Raw genomic sequence first — 17,600 nt, forward strand, 5'->3', positions numbered from 1 at the left:
CTGTTTTGTTTTTGTTTTTTAGATTTGTAGGTCCCCCCCCCAGACATTTTCACCCTTTTTATTGTTCAGTAGTATGAATTAATTTTTTATGTATTTGATAGCACTAAACAGAATGGAATATCTTGATAAACTAAAAGGAACTTTTTAAATGTAGTAGAAAACTGATAATTGAAGAAGCTTGGCTCCTTCATCTTCTAGAATGGATTCTTACAGGACCTATTTGGCAACTGTAAAACTCGATGGCTCTTGGTTGGAAGAACAAGATGAAGATATTTATGAGGTTGAATCTCGAGTGCCTTTACCGTATCCTTTTCCTTTGTGTGAACATTTGGATGAAAATAACTCAGTAATTATTAATACTTCTATTTTCCACTTGATTCATAAAAGAAATGGGCACATATTAAAGCTAATTTCTAAAATTTCACTGCCTACCCCTCCTTATTCAGTAAGTATAAAATATTAATTTAGTTTAACAAATAAGTATAATGAGAAATGAAATTTTAAGTATTGTTAATAAGGTTAACGGAATAGAACCTTATTTTGTTATTGTTTGGTATATACTGCTGCCCATTCATCCTAAATGTATCAAAGGGCTCAATTTGATCTAAAAGTCCCAATTTGGCTGTGTTCTTAATTCCAGAAAGCAGAATGAGATAATATTACATTTCTCCAGTGCCAGGTGAATTGTTTAAAAAATATTCTGCTTGTCTTTAAGATTCTTGTTTTTGTATGTTTATGAATCCAATCCTGAATAAAATGGGAATAAAAATGGAATGATTATATTTGAGAGAATAGGTATTGTGATACCTAGACCAGCTAAATGAATTGTTTACATCCATGACATACTGACAGTAGTTCCAGGCAAGGTAAAAGCAAACTTGGATTCTAGATTTTCTTACACCATAAGGAACTTATTTTTAGTTTTCTATATGTCAACTAATTCTGTAGAGATATATCTTTTTTCTGTTTTTAATGTGAAACTTATAAACATTGCTAAAGGTGTTTAGCATAAAGATACCTGCATATTCAGTATTCCAGGTTTATTTGATTCTCAAACATGTTGTGAATGATTGACTACAAGTTATTCAGCACTTTTTATGACTTTGGTGACTTTAACTGTACATGCTAGCTAATATTTAACAAACCAGATGGTTTTTAGAATAGTGTTGTTACCCCTTCTACAACTTTTGTTTTAAGTGTCATAATCTTTACTAAAGCTTAGCCGTACTTTAAGTATAATGGTGAGTTTACTAAATACTTTGAAAATATTGAGTTTAAAATTTTTATATAATTCATACTATTATAGATATTAGGAATAAATCATACCTTAACTGGATAGAAGGTATTGTGTAAAGTATGTAAATGAGAATTTTAAGGGGGACTCTTATCCCAAATGAAGTGGATCCCAACTGCTATTGTAAATAAAATATATTAGGCTTACTTATTTGATTGCTTGAGGTTTTTGCTTTGTTTCTAAAACTGAAGGTTTTTTTCATGATTTCATGGTAAATATATAAATGTATGTGAAGGTGGTTTAGATCTTGTCATGAAATGGAGCATAAAGGCAAAGACTTATTAAATTTATCTAAAGCAAATATTTATTTTATTGTAAATATTCTATTGAATTTATGTAGTAAATTTGGAAAATAGTTCATCTTTTTTTTTCTATCATGTGTAATTTATATACAAAGAGTATAAGAAGTTTCAGTTGGGTTTCAATTACAGTATTATAGTACCATAAAAAACATGAAAGTATTTCATCTTATTAAAGTGGAGTAATTTCTCTAAATCAAAAATTGTATAAGGGTTGTTTCAGAATGTGAATTTATAAAAAGGGTTAATGGTTAAAAAAGAGATATTTATAAATAAGATTCAAGATGTGGAAATATATTTTAATATAAAAGGTTAATTGAACTCTATATTTCATGTATTTTCTTGGAATTTTATACCCCTTAGTATATTTAAACTGTTCCTATGAAGGTTACCCAAAGCCTCTTGGCTGTATCTAGTAATCACCTCTCTGTCTTTAATACTACTCAACCATTTGGAGACACTCATTACAGTCTTCTATAAGTATCTCCTTCTCTTGACTGCTGTGACACACCTACTGTAGAGTGTGGTCTCTCTCCTCCAGTATTTATTTGTCTTCTGCCTACCCAAAATAAATGAGGGGTGCCTCATGACTTAGTCTTAGAGTCCTCGTTCTTCCGTTTTTACATTTTCTTCCCAGTCATCTGTAAATTGCCCCACAGTTGTTCCTTTATTCCTAACATCTCTGTTGAACTCTGTACTTGAATTTTCAACTGCCTACTCTGTCTCCACATAGATGTCTCATTTTTAACATATCCAGGAATCATATTCTTGGTTCCTGATTAGCCTTTATCAAAAAGACAAGAATAAAATTATTCCTTCTTCATCTCAATAAATGTTGTGCCTTCTAAATCATCTTCTTTGCTAAGTTCTAGAATTCTTCCTCAGTCCCACTCCTTCTCAGCCCTGATCCCAAACCATTAATAGATCAGATTTATACTACATCTTTTTATTCTTTTCACCTTTATTCATTTCCCTGTGTCTTAGTTGTCATTATTATTTGCCTATATGTGTGAGGTGGCCTCCTGACCAGTCTCCCTGCTTCTACTCTGTCACTCCCACTGTCCATTTTCCTCATACAGAAAACTCTACATTTATTAAACAAATGTTACATGGGAAATATTATACATATTTATACATATATCACATATATATTTCTAAAGATGGCTTGTCCTGGTTATAAAGAGATTGTGCTTGAGATAAGGCAATCCCAGTGTGGATCATGGCTGTGCTATGTAGTAGATGTGTGACAGTAACTAAGCTACTTAACCTTTCAAATCTATTTATTCATTTCTAAAATAAAGACAGTAATAACTCCCACTGCATAGCAGTATTAGTGTGGCCCTTAGTGAACACTTAAATTCAACTACTATTATTTCTGAAAGTAATTTTATTGCTGAAAATTATCTACAATTTCTAAGAAGTTTACTTGATTCATTTCTCTTAAAAGTACCTCAATGAAGTATAAAATGCCTATAAGTTCATTGTAATGAAATGTTAAATCTGCTAGAATAGAAGTCATCATTCCCCTTGTTTGTAGTCATTGCCCTTATTTCTAACAAATGTATTTTTAGCTTTTGAAAAACAGTGACTTATTCATTGAAACTCAAAAGATAATTCAAGATCTAGAACTTTGACTGCCATTTTCTACTATATAATTTTTTTAAAAATATTTGAAAGTTGACCTATCTCGTTCATGAAACTTTAAGGTATGTTTGAGTTTCCTCAGGAACACTGTGACCCATTTGTTCTCTGCTTACCCTGCCAGAACTAATCCCAGCTTCTGATTTTCTGAAGACCCAAAAATTCCAACTGTGAATACATATTATAATATGCCATTTCATTGTACCTGTTTTATAGCATTTTCTCATGAACTTAATCCAAAACTTAGTCAACCTATTATTCTCAGTAGCTTTATTACTGTTAAAATTTAATCCTGTAATTATAATTAAGCTTGCATTTTTTTAATGTTCTGAATAATGATTGTCATTTTGTATAATTGCCTCCAAGTATTTCACTGAATAAAGGTAGTATTCTTTTATTTCTTACCATCACTTATCTTTTTAGGAACATCCTCTCCCTCTTGATCAGAACTAATTTCATAAATTATCTTATTAATCCTTCCTGTATTCTTCTATCACAGAGCCATTGAATTGAAGGCACTTGCATATCAGTCTTCAGGGATAATTTCTGGGATGTGTCATCATTTATTTTGGATGCAGGAGAAACTATTAAGACACTAAATGTATAGCTCTCTCTTACCACCCATCCTCATCTCTATTCTGGGATGGTGCAATGTATAGATTGAAAGTGCTTTGTAAATAACTATTATCAAAAAGTAATTCATGAAAGATTTTTTTCAGGTTATCTTCACATTCTGAAAGCAAGTCAGTAAGTACTCTACAAATTTGCCATCTTTAAGGACATAGGTCTTAGTATGATTGTACCATTACTAGATAATTCAACATTATTCAAAATGTGGTTTTCCCCTCTTCTTAGCTAAAGTCTTAGTCTTAAGAGAAAGAAATTTTTCTAAAAAGGGTTGAGCAAAAGCAATATTTGTTGTTTACTAGTGCTGCCTAGTTCTTATCAACTTGGGAACTATCAACCTTTGTTTGAGATAATAGTTGCTATCCTTATAAAAAATGAAATTAATATAGCATTTCAAAATGTTTTATGAAAAAAAAAATGATTTTTGAGATGAATTAAAAGTTATGAACTTTTCAAATTTTTAGATTTTTTTGTTTATTATATTTTCAGGTTGAACAATTAACAAATAATCTAAAAGAAAAAACAGACAAGTGCAGTGAGCTGCTTCTATCAAAAGAACAGCTTCAAAGAGATGTACAAGAGAGGAATGAAGAAATTGAAAAGCTAGAGTTCAGAGTGAGAGAACTGGAACAAGCCTTACTTGTTAGCACAGACAATTTTCAAAAGGTGTGACATTTTGAGTTAACTTTATTAAGTGTTTTAATGAAGAAAAGTTTGATACACAAACATCAGAGCTTGAATAAGAAAGCTTGAGGGTGGGGGCAGATGGGAAAGAGCCTTCATTTTTATCTGAGAAATGCATTTTAAGTGTCAAAAGTTCCTGTTTGACTCTATGAATGTATTCAAGACTGAATATCTGTAACTTTTTGATATTTACTAATGTAGAGTTTGTCCTCCTAACTGGTCAGAGAGAATTGCAACTTATCCAAAAGGAAACACAAACACACACACACACACACACTCTGAATAATCAGTATTTAATGTCTGAAAATTTGAGAACATTCTTATATATTTAAAGGTAGAGGACCAGAAACAATTTGGAGCCTTAGAAGCTAAAGCAGAATTGTCTCTAGAAGTGCAACTGCAAGCTGAGCGAGATGCTATCTACAGAAAAGAAAAAGAGGTAACAACTTTTTTTTTCTTTCGTGTGTGTGTGTGTGTGTGTGTGTGTGTGTGTGTGTGGATTAGATGTAGATGGGCAAATATCTTTTGTTTTATTTACTTACATGGTTCTGAGGATTGAACCCAGTGCCTCACACATACTAGGCAAGCGCTCTACCACTTTATTTTTAAATGACAAAATATGTTTTGAGTTATTTTAAAATCAGTTACCTTGAAAATACCATTTGAACAAAATAAAGTTTGTGATCTAAAACCAAAGTATAGGGCTGGGGATGTGGCTCAAGCGGTAGCTCGCTTGCCTAGCATGCGTGCGGCCCGGGTTCGATCCTCAGCAGCACCACATACCAACAAAGATGTTGTGTCCGCCGAGAACTAAGAAAAATAAATAAATAAATAAATGTTAAAATTCTCTCTCCCTCTCTCTCTCTCTGTCCCCCTCTCTCTCTCACTAAAATAAAAATAATAATAATAAAATAAAACCAAAGTATAGACTTTCTCAATTCAGTGCCTAAATTGATCTTCAAGACAATAAACATGTGAACTGATAAGCTTATGAAGGAAGTGTATTCCAGGTTGAGAGGATAACTAGTGTGAGCACCTTGAAGCAAGAAGAAATTTAGAGAGGGAGAAAGGACAATTTAGCAGGTATGGGCTGAGTGCAGAGGACAGTGGAGAAATGTAGTAGTTAGGACAAAAGGCAGCATCTCTTTTCTCCTGTTCGTGCTATGGGCATTGAGTTTTTGCTCCTCTCTACTGTGAATTTGGGTTTACTTGCTTTCCTTTTTCTTTTTAAACTTTTCCCTGAGAATTGATAGTATTGTTTTACAACATATGAAGCTTGTGCTTAAAAGATTAATAATGAACTAGGAATGGGAATTTAACTCAAAGTGGGTTTGAATCTGCAGCACCACAAAATAATAATAACAAGAAAGTAACTATAAAGTTATCCTGTGTTGCCTTTCTACCTCCTTCTTAAAGAGAAGGATCCAATTAGGCATGGTGGTGCATGCCTGTAGTCCCTGCTTCTCAGGACTCTGAAGCAGGAGAATGAATCACTTGAGCCAAGGAGGTTAAGGTCAGCCTAGGCAACATAATAATACCCCTGTGAGAACAAGAAAAGAAAATTTACCTTTAGAGCTATAGTAATTTTAACTTTCTTTGTCTACTAATAGTTTTCCTAAAACATATAATACTCAACATTGTATAGTAGTAAATTTTAAATGTTTAAAATGTTTTTAATTATGTTTTTGTCTCTTTCCATAGAATTTTTCTCAGAACATTTAAATTTATTTTAACAAATACTTATTTTGCTTAAATATCGTAGAAGTATTTGTTAATAAGTACTTGAAAATCTGTTTACAAAACTAATTTAGACATCAGCTAAAATGACAGTTCAGTGAATTTGTAGTTCAAAGAAGAAAAAAGGAATCCATAGAAATTACTATAGTTGAAATGATCCGTGAGAAGGATCGTTTTCCCATTTTTATGTAACATCTGAGAAGTTCTGGTTTATTAGGTTTGGAGTTTTCATGGAAGCAGTGAGCACATTTTTTTGTGTGTAACTATTTTTGTATATTTGAAAGGAATTAATACTTAATGATTTATCTTAAATACTGAATAATCTCCTCCCCCAAAAAAATGAACCTTCACAACTGGATCTAAAAGTAGTGGTAGTTGATTAAGGATACTTGATGTAGCTTACTAGTTGTTTCTCTTCATTTGTGTGTGTGTTCTGGGGCTCAAAGGGCCTCACACAAGCATTCCATCGCTGAGTTATTTCCTTAGCCCTAATTCTATACATACATACATACACACACACACACACACAGGTTTTTTTGTTTTTGTTTTTGTATTTTGAGATGGAAGCCATTAAGTATAGTGCCAGGCTGACTATAAACTCCAAATTACAGGGTTCAAGCAATCCTCTCACATCAGCTTCCTGAGTAGCTGGGACTACATTCATGTGCCACCATGCCCTATTATTTTTATTATCTTTTGAATGTAAAATATATCTACTAACACCTTAATTTCCTGAATTAAGTTTCTAATAAACATCTACCTTTTACTCAGGATCATGGTACTAGTAGTATAGAACTATAAGAAACCATAGAGAGCATCTGTTAACTGACTTTCAGTTTTTACAGATAGAGACCCAGAGCCAAAGATGTTGAATGAATATATACAGATTAAAATAACAAGCTGACCTTCATTTACTTGCTTTAAATAACTATAATGAGTATTCTATCAGAACTCACTCTCTTACCTATAACTGAATAATGGAGGTATGAATGTAGAATTAAAACATATGTCTTTTAATGAAAATAACTTAAGCATTCTATCCTGAAAACTAGGCAAATGTTTTCAGATGTCCTATTGAGTATAAACATAAACATATCCTTATGTATCATTATAGTTGAGACGTTCAAATACTCCCAAAACCTAGATTTGTATAAAACATTTTTTGAAAGTTCATTAGACTATTTAGAGATGTGGGATGAATAAAAAGAAGAAAACAGCTTCTTATAGGAGAAGGAAATATTGTGGAGACAATAGTTATTTTGAGAAAAGGATCAGTAAGTTTTAGCTCTCTGTAGAATTAATGAGCTCTAGTTTATAGATAGAAATAGTAAATAATAGTTAACTTTGCTGAGGGCTGAGTGCTAGAAAGTATATTAAATGCATTGTCCCATTAACCCTTAACACTCTCCCTGGGAATAGGTTCTGTTCTAAAATCTCCTAATTTGCCAATGTGTGACCTGATCCTTAAGAGAGGTTAGTACTTAGTACAGACAGAAAGAACTGATTCTGGAACCCTATGATGCTATGATGCCAGAACACTGAATATATTTTGCTTGTTAGTGAAAAATGTTAAAGACTGTCTTTCAACATTCATTATTAAGCTGTTTCTGAATGTAGAGCACTTTTGTTCAGTTGTGAAATCAACACCAGACTTCAAGGAATATGCTATCTAATTAGTGGAACATATATAAGTTTTTTTAACATTTTTTTAAAGTTGTTGATGGACCTTTATTTTATTTTTTGATTATATGTGGTGCTGAGAATCGAACACAGTGGCTCACACATGCCAGGCAAACGCTCTGCCACTGAGCCACAACCCCAGCCCCTATACTTTTTTTTTTTTAAGAGAAAAAAAAAACACTTAAAAAATAAAATAAGACTCAAATAGGTACAAATCAGTGTCATCCAAATAGTCTAGATATCAATTGGTAGAAAAGTAAAACAAGTTTAAACCTTTCTAATGTTCTTCTGGTTTGGGTGTTGTTATAAGACAGCCTGAAACTAGAGTCTGCTTGAATAACAAGAATGTTCCATAGAGTCATTTGGAGAAACTAAAGTCTGATGTGATGTCTCAAGTTCAGCTACTTAAAATAAAAATGTTAGTACTTTAAACCAGTCCTTCTCTGCATATGAGTCAGCTGGGGATCTTGTTAAAGTGCAGGTCTTTTTTTTTTTTAATCTTTTTTTTTAAATTTTTAGTTGTAGAGAAACTAAATACCTTTTTTTTTTTTTTTTAAATGTGGTCCTGAAGATCTTGTGCCTCACACATGCTAGGCAAGCGCTCTACCACTGAGCCACAACCTCAGCTCCCAAAATGCAGATCTTGAGTGCAGCACAAGATTCTGTGCATCAAACTTGCTCTCACATGATGCCTATTCTGCTGCTCCAGAGACTACACTTTGAGTAGCAGGGCTTTTAAGACATAGAGCTAAAAATTTGACTATTAAGTGATGTCACAAGGAAAAAAAAAGGTCATGTGAGGTGGGGCAGCAATTTTGAACTTAAATAACTATGTGTATGTTGATTTTATAATACCTTGTCATTAAAATTTGTTATAGAAGAGAAGAATAGATGTAAATACTGTCAGATAATTTTGAAGACGATACAGTCATCACAATTTTCAATAAACTAACCTGGAAATTATATATGTACCACCACTAAATGTATTTTAGTGTCTACAGAGTTCAATATCAGTGTTACAAAAAATTTAAGTAGAGGTCTTAGACATTAGTTATTAGAAACAGGAGGGGCTGGGGATGTGGCTCAAGCAGTAGCGTGCTCGCCTGGCATGCGTGCAGCCCAGGTTCAATCCTCAGCACCACATACAGACAAAGATGTTGTGACCACCACAAACTAAAAAAAAAAAATAAATAAATATTTAAAAAGAAAAAAAAAAGAAACAGGATAAATTATAGTTTAGGACTGGAACTCCCCAGGTTCAAAAGGTGGTTTCACCACATAGTAGACATGTGACCTCAGGACAAGTTACTCCTTGCTGTAACTCCCTTCCTCACTTCTGAAATGGGGTTAATCATAGAATAGAGCTCCTAAGGTTGTTACAGGCTTTTTAAAAAATAACAATATATAAAGCACTTTGTACCCATGCCTAGCAGTAATTCTCTATAAATAATAGCCATTATTTAGTATTGATACCATTTCTGTTTAAGAAATATTAGGCTGATTTTTTTTTCCTTGCTGATTTCTTTTTTTAGGCTGATTTTTAAGGCCTTGCCTTGCCTGTGCTAGAATGATTCTAATTGTATGATGTATCAGTATATAAGCAAAATATGCCCCTTTTCAACTTTTAGGCACTAAATGATTTAAAGTTGGCTCTGAGCCAGTTACTACTAAACACTGCTTCTGCATCTTAGGTTGCTGTTAATGCAACATTTTTGATCATCAAGTAAATATATGTTTATAAATTCATTTATTAAATATTAAGTAGCTGTGAAGCAGTGAGCTAAAGTGACTGCTAATGTTCTCAAACCCATTTTTTTAAATAGAGCAATAATTAGCTCTTAATATTCGTCATCAGGTTCATTTTTTTTGGTATAACCATCAAAGAGGATTATTTTACTTTTATTACTAATAATCCATCTTCAAAAATTAAATTTCTGTTTTCCTATAAGTAAGAGCTCTCTGATTTTCTACTAAAATTATTTTGTTAACTTACTCTGCAATTCAGACCTAAAGATCTCTTGACCTTATTGTGTATCTCTGCTTCCATCTGCTTAATCAAACCACAAAGCAGCCAGGGCATTCAATGGATTATAATTAGATATTTGTGGGACTATATTAAGTTAGTTTTATTTGATACTAGAATAACTGAATTAATTCTACAATTTTTCTAAGCTTTTCAATAGCAACTGACTTAATTCAAACTGAATTTAACATAAGAGTTAGCATGTGGACTCTTTCTGTGACTCTTTCTGCTTATGGTAGAAAATATTTCCTGGTGTCCTTCTTTAAGGTATCTTCTGCTTGGGCAAGATAGTTTAAGAATGTGCAGTGTGACAGGCACGGTGGCACATACCTATAATCCCACAACTCAGAAGTCTGAGGCAGGAAGATTGCAAGTTTGAGGCCAGCCTCAGCAACTTAGCAAGACCCTAAGCAACTTACATAGCATGACTGTATCTAAAAACTATAAATTGAAAAAAAAGGCTGGGGATGTGGTTCCATGGTAAAGCTCCCTTGGGTTCAGTCCCCAGGGCCAAAACAAAAATAAAATAAACAAACAAAAAAACAAAAAAAAAGAATGTGCAGTGTGAGCATGTCTAGGAACCATACAGGTATGGCTGGCTTAGAAAACCACTTTATTGTTATGAATTAAACATGTACTTTATAAAGCAAATACAACATTCTTTTTTTAATTTTTTTTTTTAGTTGTAGTTGGACACAATATCTTTATTTTTATGTGGTACTGAGGATCGAACCCAGTGCCTCACATGTGCACAGCAGGCGCTCTACCACTGAGCTACAGCCCCAGCCCCAACATTCTTAATTCTATCTTGACAAACATCTGTATAAAGTTTTTTTTTCTTTACTTTTCATAATTTTGATATTAAAGATAACAAACTTAGAAGAACAACTAGAGCAATTTAGAGATGAGCTTGAAAATAAAAATGAAGAAGTTCAGCAACTACATATGCAATTGGAAATACAGAAAAAGGAATCCACTACCCGTCTACAGGAACTTGAACAAGAAAATAAATTATTCAAGGTAACTGTTTTAGAAAATTTTTTTTCTATAAAGAGATAATAAGTTTTGCTCCTATGTAGTTATAATAAACATTTACTAAGTCCAGATCTAAATAATACTCGAAGAACACTAGTAAGCAAATAGATTTGCATGGAACTTATTTTCTGTTCATAATTAAATTTTTGAGATCTTTTATGAAAATATTTCAAGAATTATTGATCTACATTATGTCTAATTTTTTTTACTTGTACATTGTAGGAAATGTATTTTTTATAAGACTTAATTGAAACAATGTTGTGAAAAGTGCCATGTCATGAATACATCCAACTATGATGGTTATTTTTGTCACTAGGATGAAATGGAGAAATTGAGATTTGCCATGAAGGATCCTGAGGCTATCTCTACTCATGACCAGCATATGCTATTTGGGAAATTTGCTCAAATAATACAGGAAAAAGAGGTAGAAATTGATCGATTAAATGAGCAAATTAGAGACTTTCATCAACAACTTAGACTTACAACAGATAACAAGGTATACTCATTTAAAATTGGTTATTATCTGAAATCTAATATAGTTAAATAGAGTGATTAGCTTTGGATGCCATCTGTTAAAGACTTAATTCAGTATTTTATCCTTTCCAATAAAATGTACTAATGTTGACATTTTCCTAATAGAGAATCAAATACTAAAAGCATAAGCCACTTATGTTTAATAGAACTTCCAGAATGATGTTCTAAATAAGGTCTTTGTTTGATGTGATAAGGGAGGTGTTGGTCTATATTGAAAGTAACATAATGTGTCTGACAAGCATACAGCTTTTGTGCCTGATCATCTTTAAGTTTTTACCCTAAAATAAAACAAAATTTTAAAATATGAATACATACTTTTCTGTGTTTCTCTTTTTCATTAACTAATAGGATTTTGAAGAAAAAAATGAACTGATAAGGGATCTTGAAGCCCAAATAGAATGTCTGAAGAGTGATCAAGAACGTTTGAAGAAAAATAGAGAAGAAGAAACAGACAAGCTCAATGAAGTGATTGAAAAACTTCAGGAGGAATTGTCATATATTGAACAGAGTATGTTGGTGGATACCAGTTCCCCCTCAGAACAAGAGGACAGCTTGAAACATCAGTTGGAAAAGGTTATAGCTGAAAAGCTGGCTTTGGAACAGCAAGTAGAAATCACTAATGAAGAAATGGCCTTCACAAAAAATGTACTTAAAGAAACCAATTTTAAAATGGATCAGCTAACACAAGAATTAGTCAACTTGAAGAGAGAACATGACCCTAAGGACAAAATCCAAAGTATACCAGATGAAAGTGTTAGCATGACTATAGATGATATCAGCAAAGACCAACCCGAACTGGAAGTAATCCATATTGAAGATGTTCTTAAACCCCCTGAGAACAATATGTATCTCAGATCTTTTGAAGAAAGCACCAAAGTTTCTAAAAATTTGGAAACAAAACTGCTACAGCTTGAGAGCTCTGTTAGCGCAAAGGACTTAGAACTTACCCAGTGTTATAAACAAATAGAAGACATAAAAGAACAAGGCCAGTCTGAAACAGAAATGCTTCAGAAGAAGATTGTAAACCTACAGAAAGTACTTGAGGAGAAAGTAGCTGCTGCTCTTACAAGTCAAGTCCAACTTGAGGCAGTTCAGGAATATGTGAAATTCTGTCAAGATAAAGGAGTAGCTTCATCAGAACTTGAAAAGGAAAATATGCAGAATTTAAATCAAATAACAGAAAACAAGATGGAGTCAGATATGTCTGCATTAACCTTGAGAATATCAGACTTAGAAAGACAAGTGATTGAAATGCATACTACTTTGATTTCAGAAAAAGAACAAGTAGAAACTGCAGAGAAAAATGCTTTGGAAAAAGAAAAGAAGCTGATAGAATTGCAGAAGTTATTGGAGGACAGTAAGAAAAAACTAGAAGGAAAAGAAAGGAAAAGAAGCCCTCACGGAGATTTTGTTCTCAAGGTTAGTTTTATATTTGAGTTTTTCACATAAATACCCTAAGAAACTCTTTTTTTTTTTCCTTTGCTTATTAAGCTGATTGGTAATTTACTAAGTCAAACAGTTCTGCTGACACCTACCAATTTATACATAATGGGATTTTATTTAAAAAAACATACTGTTCTTAAAGAACTTTAGACAAACTAAGGAGTTTGTTTGAGCAAAAAGTGCTACATGCATTGTGCAACACTCAGAACCAGAAGAGATTCAAACAGTTTCACTGTGCAACAGTGGGTGGTATTTAGAGGCAGAACTCACAAATGAAATTCAGAAATTGCTTGATTGGTCATGGCTAGACCTTGTTTGGATGTGATTTGATTGGTTGATTGCCTATGATTGGCTGAAACATAGTTGCCTACTATCATTGGCTGAGACTTAGTAGTTGATTATACTCTGTTGATTTGATTTCCTACCAAGTTACATTGCAGTTTCTTACACAGAAACTCAAGGTATAGAGACCAGATTAAATTTAACACTATAGGGTCATTTTATTATCACTAGCATAATGGGCCCAAATTATATTTTGTGATCTTCAAACATCTTTATTCAATCAGGGTTGTCATTAATTAGAACAGTTCAAATAAATATGGAAACATTAAATTTAGCAAATGTCCTCTAGAATTTCTGTGGGTATTTTCCCCCTTAATGTACCTCTACTAAGTATGTTATGTCATCATCTCTTTTAAGTACCATAGTGCACCCCATAATCATCACCACCACAGTAATGTATATTCATGAGTATTCTATACATTCTAATCTTGCACCGAAGACAGTTTATTAATAGATGATTTTTAATTAATACCAGCACAATTTTTTTTGGTTGGGGGAGAGCTTCATAAAATGGTCATACCACACTTTTGCAAAAACAATTTTGGCATAAAATCTGTGAAAGTTATGTAGGTGAGATACAATTATAAAAATATCAAAATATATTCATATTGAATTAATATGAGTAACAAGTTATTAGCTTGGCAAATTTTATGCCTCATAATAGATTTTATTCTTCTTAGGAAAAATTTGTAACTGACCTAAGTCTACTTACATAAAGATCAGAAATTGCAGTTATTTCTTAGTGTATGACAGACATGACAAAGACTTTTTTCCTTCAAGTTCCCTCTCTTAATAAACTTATAATTTCAAGTACCAGAAGTTCAGTCTTATCTGCCCCAGAAGATTAATTGATACATTGGGATTTTATGTCTACTTAATTTATATTTGCAAAGGATAATAATTTCATTCACTATACTTTTTCTTCCTAGCTCATTGGAATTGCATATTACTGTGGGTAATAATTATTAAAATATTAATATAACTTTTTAGGTATAACTTATAATAATTATCTTTGAGCTGATATCTTTTGAGGAAAGTAATATAAATATGAAACTTTTGAGTGGCACAAAGAATATTTTTATCAATAATTTATAAATGTTTATATATATATAAATGGCATGATTTGTCTTTCATTCCCAGAAAATCTTTCTTATTTCCTTAAGAATACAAAATGATGGGTTCTTAAAATGTTTCACTATTTGTTGAAAGAGCATTTATCACTAAAACCCCTAGGCAGTCAGTCTTGGAAAAGCTTCATTAGAATGTGTAAATCCTTTGAACTTAGCTTTTTTTAAAAAAAAAAAAAATGGTGTATTTCTTATGTTTTTTACTGTTATCCAGACAACTACTGAGTTAATAAATGCCAGTGGAGAAAGTGGATTTTTTGAAGAACTTGAGGCTCTTAGAATCGAGTTGGTGGCTACCAAAGAAGAACTTGTCACTTTCAAAGAAAGGACAGAAAAACTTCAAAAAGAGCTTTTGGTAAGACAAGTAACATAACTCCTAATTCATTCATTTCTACCCATCTTAATTCCCTTTCAAAATGTCCTATAGAAACAAGTCCAAAGCCATAACTTAAACTAAATTTACAAGTCTTTTTGAAAAATTCCATTGTTATAAATCTATTCACCATCTCCTTGCTTGTTTTGCTAGGAATCTTTATATTAGAAGAATGCTTTTAATCTCTAGTCTTCTAGTAAAGGAAGCGGAAAAACTGCTGTTACAGAGAACTTAAATCCCTTGAGAAACAAAAGTAAAGGCTAATAAAATTATTTCAATTTTGTAGTAACCTGTGACCATACATACATGCAAAAGTATATATGTATTACAGTTTCCAAAGTGTTTTTCCTATTATTCTGAGGCAAGTGAACATATAAATGAAATTATACTCTTTCCCTCTCCATTGTAAGTTCCTCATTTGATGTGCAAGATTTTCAACTTAATTCATCTGTGTTTCAGGTAAAAGAGACCAATATGGCATCTCTTCAGAGAGATTTAAGCCAAGTTAAGAATCAACTTGATGAGGAAAAAAAGAAATTATCCCACTTCTTATTAAAAGAGGATAAGTCTGAAGTACCAATAAACAGAAACATCTGCTTAGAGCCACTTCCTATTGAAGTAGGTAAAAACACTGCATCCCAAACGGACCAAATACTCAAGGTCAACATGAGCAACCAGACTCCACAAATTCTTGTTAAAAATGCAGGAATTCAAATTGATGTACAGACTAGCTGTTCCTCAGAAAAAGTCTTTGAAATAATTAGGCAATTTACTGAAAGAATTGAACACATACAAGAACTTCATGCCGCTGAAATTTTGGATATGGAATCCAGACATATTTCAGAAACTGAAACTTTAAAGAAGGAACATTATGTTGCTGTTGAGTTACTGACAGAAGAGTGTGGTACATTGAAGGCAGTGATACAGTGTCTGAGACCTAAAGAGGTATTTATTTTGTTGTTGTCATGTGGGGGGAGTTTCCACTGTTGTCAACAAAATTTAAGCAAAAATTTTAAAAGAAATTTGGGAAATATCTCTTCTTTATACTATTAGAATTTAAATCTCCCCATTGTATTAGATAATAGAGTTCTTATGTAAATTTACAACTTGTTATGGTTCCTTAAATAATATCTCTTCTTACTATGGTAATATCCATAAGGAAAAAATTATAGACTTGTTATAAATCATAGATAGTTTCATTTCAAGTATGCTTAGATTGAGTTTTTTTCTTTTCTTTCCTTTTTTTTCTTTTTACAGCATTATAACAGCAAAATAGTTCATTGGGTTCTGTTTTTATTAAAACAAAAATATTTATGTATGTTGTTTCTTTTTTCTAATTAGGGATCCTTGATGCCTGAACTAACGTATTCTAATGCTTACCAAACTAGAGAAATATATTCCAGTGGTAAGTTATATAAAATTCTGAAATGTTTATAGTATTTGATTAAAACGTGTTATTTTTGTTTGGAGAGGGTATTTTTTTAATTTTTGTTTGTTTGTTTGTTTAACAACAAATGATTGTTTTCTTTATTTTAGATTCTGGATCAGACTGGAGTCAGGGAGTTTATCTTACACAAAATCAGGGATTTGACACAGCATCAGAAGGACGAGGAAAAGAAGGCGAAAATTTAACAGAATCATTTCCAAAGAAAATAAAGGTACTAAAAGATAAATATTACTGAAACATAATATATTTTAGTAAACTTAGCCTGTATAATTTCTATGTTGAACATAGTAGTTTATTTAAAGTTATATACTGGATCTCTGATATAGCAAGAAAGATCGAAGAAAGGGAGAGAGAGAGGAAGAAAATATGCTGCCCTCCACTCCCTCCTTTCTTCCAGGATCAGTGACCAGATCTTTTTGTCAATTCTCTGTTAACTAGATATTGAGGAAAAAGGATGTTGGAAGTAGCATCCCTTGTTGCTCAAACAAAGTCTAGTACAGTCCACCCATCAAATAGAAGCAAAGGGTAACACTCACCTCATGCTTCAAATGAAAACAGGCTAAAATAAATGACTTAAAAGAAAAAAAAATCCATGAGAATCTATTTCATTTTATTCCCATATTCCACAGATAATAAAATACAATATATTAAATAATTATGTTATGAAGATTTAAAAAAATAATTTTTATTATTGGTGTTTTTGTTTGCCAAAATCATAAAAGCAGTCTCAAGGAATGGAAGTTTTTCTCACAGTATTTATTTTGGTCAAATCAATGGCTAATCATTAAATCTGGGAAGAGTACATTAGCTAAACTGAAGGAACTTAGAGATGAAAGCTATGGAAATCATAGACCATCTATTGCAATTGACTTAGCTCTCCACAGGAAGAAGGCATTTAGTAAAGGTGCCTGGAGTTTCTTTTCTGCAGTTGCTTTTCTAAATCTATTTTGCTTCATAATGCTATATTGCTTAATATTTATTTGTCTTTGTAGCTCTCATTTTTTCAGTATTTGGAGAAGTTGTCATAACTTTGGCTTTTGGATTTTGGTTTCTAGGGATTACTGAGAGCTCTTCATAATGAGGGCATGCAGGTGCTTTCTCTCACTGAGTCACCATCTGGTGATGGAGAAGATCATTCTATTCAACAGGTTTCAGAATTTTGGCTAGAAGAGAGAAGAGCTTACCTTAATATCATCTCATCTCTTAAGGATTTAATTACCAAAATACAAGTGCAAAGGGAATCTGAGGTACTCAAAGAATATTATATTCTATGTAGCATTGTTATTTTTAATGACAATAATGAACTTTGTAAAT

General features: G+C 32.2%; 1 protein-coding gene across 1 annotated transcript in view; it reads left to right on the plus strand.

The window, feature by feature from the left end:
* LOC144253915 (A-kinase anchor protein 9-like) overlaps window positions 1-17,600 on the plus strand; it is a 109,315-nt gene that overhangs the window by 77,789 nt on the left and 13,926 nt on the right. Inside the window, exons 21-31 of the mRNA XM_077796564.1 lie at window positions 199-445; window positions 4,351-4,527; window positions 4,880-4,984; window positions 10,853-11,005; window positions 11,337-11,516; window positions 11,903-12,973; window positions 14,681-14,821; window positions 15,299-15,784; window positions 16,181-16,244; window positions 16,376-16,497; window positions 17,342-17,533. Of these exons, the coding sequence (XP_077652690.1) occupies window positions 199-445; window positions 4,351-4,527; window positions 4,880-4,984; window positions 10,853-11,005; window positions 11,337-11,516; window positions 11,903-12,973; window positions 14,681-14,821; window positions 15,299-15,784; window positions 16,181-16,244; window positions 16,376-16,497; window positions 17,342-17,533 (2,938 nt within the window). The remainder of the gene's footprint in view (window positions 1-198; window positions 446-4,350; window positions 4,528-4,879; window positions 4,985-10,852; window positions 11,006-11,336; window positions 11,517-11,902; window positions 12,974-14,680; window positions 14,822-15,298; window positions 15,785-16,180; window positions 16,245-16,375; window positions 16,498-17,341; window positions 17,534-17,600) is intronic.

Source organism: Urocitellus parryii, chromosome 3 (assembly GCF_045843805.1).
Source record: "Urocitellus parryii isolate mUroPar1 chromosome 3, mUroPar1.hap1, whole genome shotgun sequence".
Taxonomy (NCBI): Eukaryota; Metazoa; Chordata; class Mammalia; order Rodentia; family Sciuridae; genus Urocitellus; species Urocitellus parryii.